The sequence below is a fragment of the Oryx dammah genome, unplaced genomic scaffold (assembly GCF_014754425.2).
Source record: "Oryx dammah isolate SB20612 unplaced genomic scaffold, SCBI_Odam_1.1 HiC_scaffold_11210, whole genome shotgun sequence".
In the NCBI taxonomy this organism is placed as follows: Eukaryota; Metazoa; Chordata; class Mammalia; order Artiodactyla; family Bovidae; genus Oryx; species Oryx dammah.
Window position 1 is genome coordinate 1,987,955 of NW_024080603.1, and position 3,372 is coordinate 1,991,326.

Consider the following 3,372-nt stretch of genomic DNA (forward strand, 5'->3'; position numbering starts at 1 on the left):
TTATGAAACTGCACATTTCTTGGGCCTTGAGTCAGCTTCACTTTTAAATTGACGAGTCTTTTCTGGAGAAAATCAGATAACGTGATTAATAGCTGACCTTTATTAAGCACTTGTTACAAGTCAGGCGCTATCACTCAATCCCACAATGGCCCTTTGACACAGACGCTTTTCTGGTTAACAGTTGAGAACACTGGTGGAGTGAGTTCTCTAGAGAACTTGCTCAAAATCACACAGCCCGTTATCTGTCGGAGTTGAGCTATAAGCTCACACAGTTTCATCTGGAGTGCATCCCCTCACCCACTGCAGTGGGCTGCCTCTGAGGGCTCTTGTGGACACTCTTTCAAAGAAACAAAACTCAAAGCATAGGGAACAACCCAGAGCTAGGAGGATAAGACCATGGAAGGTAGACATCATCCGTGCACTATTCCTTTGCACCTACCACTGCTTGAAACAATACTGGATTCGTAATCTGATGTGCTTTTATGTTCTCAGTTTCAGGTAAAACTGCACCAGCAAAAATAATGGCAGATGTCCCTATATTTTGCTTGAATGATTATTACATGAATGATAAATAACACCCCTAATATGCTGATAAGGTTTCAAACCGTCTTCCCTGACAGTACAGTCCCTGGTAGAGTGCTTTTTAGCAGTAATCCCAGCTGGCAAAATAATATCCCATCAGCTCTCTTCTCTCAATGCGGAGAGAACTTTTTCAAACACACTAACCTGCAGAGTTCCCAAGAGGAAGAGGCATTCTGAGCAAGACCATTCTTAGCTGTGGGTCACTGTCCTGTAACCGTATGAGACGGTTCAGCTCTCTTGCCCACCTCCCACCCCACACCCACCGTGCTCCCCACACAAAAGTTCTACACTTCAAATGCTCAGCTGGGGAATGACACTGAACCGCCAGGCTGACAATGCGACCAGAATGACTAAATCACCGAAGGAGAAGCTGCATGTTCGGACACCTAGCTGGCACTGCCGCGGCTCGGGAGCACGTCTCCCGGCTGTCCTCGACCGTTTTAAGGGAGCAGCAGTTTCCACCTGTTTGTTGAAAAGTCTAACTCACCAGCTGGTTCTGGAAAGTCCGTGCGCACCAGCTCCTTGTACAGGTGCTTGACCGGCGTGGCCTGTGTCACCAGGGCCCCATGCAGCCAAATAAGCAGAGCCCTGTGGCTGTGTTTGCAGAAGCTCTCCTTTCCTGAGCCAAGCACAAAGGGCAGATGCTGATGCCTCCTTCCTGGGAACTCAGTTTCCACATGGCTGTGGTTGCAGGTTTCATTCTCTGGCAGCTGTGAGATAGGAAGCCCAGGAAGGGCATGAAAGCCCTTCCTTCACTGGCTCTTCTAGGGAGCACCAGAGTTTGGAGTTCTTGTCACGCACGTTCTGTGCTTAACATGGGTCAAAGCTGAGGAGGAGAGGGGAGGGAAAATCTTAAAGCAATGTGGAGCTTTTTCCTCGGCATTCAGATGGCACTGGGATAGGCCAGCGCTTCTGGTTCAGCCAGTCTGGAGTGAGGATCTGCAGGTCAGTAAGCTCCCAGGTCCTGCTGCCGCAGCCCGTTAACCACACCCTGAGCAGCCAGCATGCACCCACCTGCCAGGCCAGCTTTCAGAAAGCTCCTCGGGTGGAAGACTGCAGCTCCTGGCCAGGCAGGACTCCACTGGGCATACCTCAGTAGACTTTCTACCCCTAAAAGGTGTTGGGGGAAGTGCTGGGTATGGAGGTGAGAAGCCATGGGCACTTCTGCCTACAGGTCACAGTTACAAACCCCTGCCAGATGCTGAGGAATGTGGGGCCCGAGCTCTGGGGAGGAAGTCTGCCGCATTGACTGTTAGACGGACAGGCACTTCAGGGGGAGCAAACTGTACCCATAAAGAATGTACCCCTAGGTGAATCCGATGCCCCTCCTTATCCTGCTGCCACCAGACTAATTTTTCTTAAATACCATAATCAACATGTCATGCCTTTGCTCAAAAGCCCAATTCCTGGGCTTCCCTAGTAGCTCAGTAAAGAATCCACCTGCAGTGCAAGAGGTCGAGGTTCAATTTCTGGGTCAGGAAGTTCTCCTGGAGAAAGAAATGGCAACCCACTCCAGTATTCTAGCCTGGGAAATCCCACGGACAGAGGAGCCTTGCTGGCTACAGTCCATGGGGTCACAAGAGTCAGACATGACTGAATGACTAAGCCACCACCACCACTTCCTTCACGCCAGCTACAACGTAACTGGACTGTGGCTGTTCCTACGATACTGTTACTATGATTGTGACTGTTACTATGATACTGTCATGCCAACCTGATTATCAACTCCATCAAACATCCACCACAACTTACAGAGCTGATGTACGGATCCCCTCACAGCACTGAGCACATTCCAGGCACCCTGTAATGTGTGAGTGCAATACATCACAACCCTTATCCTGACTGCGAGTACTCCGAAGGCATAATGTATTTCCAAATCAGTTTTTTAGGTCAAGAGAAATTTTCAGAAGGCAACTCCAATTTTCTGAAGACTTTGCAGAACACTATATGCCTACTTAGCAACAAGGAGAAATCTTAACAATACAAAAGAAATCCTTTTTTAGAAACTGTAATCAATATTCAACTCTTTCAATGCATTATCTTCCTTTTTTCCACATGAAAATGTATCCTTAGAATTAGCAATAAAAGTGCCATAATGTACTTGTGTGTGGTGTAGTGAACTGACTGCCTCTTGCCCACATGGCCTGGGCCACGCTGGCCTGACCACTGCCCCTCGATGGCTCTGATCCGGGCGTCCGTAAAGTTCCGCGAACGGGCCAGCCTCTGCCGCTCGTTGGCCTTCAGCTGACAGTAAGCCAGGTGCCAGAGCAGACTGCGAATGTGCCTGGTCTCCGGGCTGTGGTCCTGCCTGAATGTCAGGGTAGAGCTGGTTGATGTGACCCTTCATGTTCTCGCTCCGCTCCTAGATTGAAAGGAACCCTATCAGATCATTTCAGATGTTTCCTTCTGATCGCCTCACTTCAGAGTATGTATGAATGTGTTTTTTTCAGATGGAATCCATAAGGTGGTGACCAAGACTATGCTTTCAACATTAACTATCACTGGATTGATGTCATCCAATATAGAGACAAATGTCTGAAACAAGCTGGGGTCTCTCTGACTCAGGAAGCATGAGGGATTTGGCCACAGTGTCCCAGGCCTCTACCCCAGCCTGCTCACCACTTCTAAGGAAACAGACGAGGGTGCCTTGGCTATGGGAATGTCACCACAACAAATGCATCTTTAGATGCCTTACTTCCAACCAATTTCGCTTTTTCTTCTTTGGGGTGTTTAATTTTCTCCTGTCACCATTTCCGTGGGGCCCAGATTGGATATATTCTTTATGAGACC

General features: G+C 48.7%; 1 protein-coding gene across 1 annotated transcript in view; it reads right to left on the reverse strand.

The window, feature by feature from the left end:
• Positions 1-3,372, reverse strand: part of LOC120860926 (ankyrin repeat and death domain-containing protein 1B-like) — a 79,740-nt gene continuing 76,368 nt past the window's right edge. The window contains 3 exon segments of the mRNA XM_040236641.1: positions 1-62; positions 1,070-1,201; positions 2,742-2,923. Coding sequence (XP_040092575.1) covers positions 1-62; positions 1,070-1,201; positions 2,742-2,923 — 376 coding nt within the window.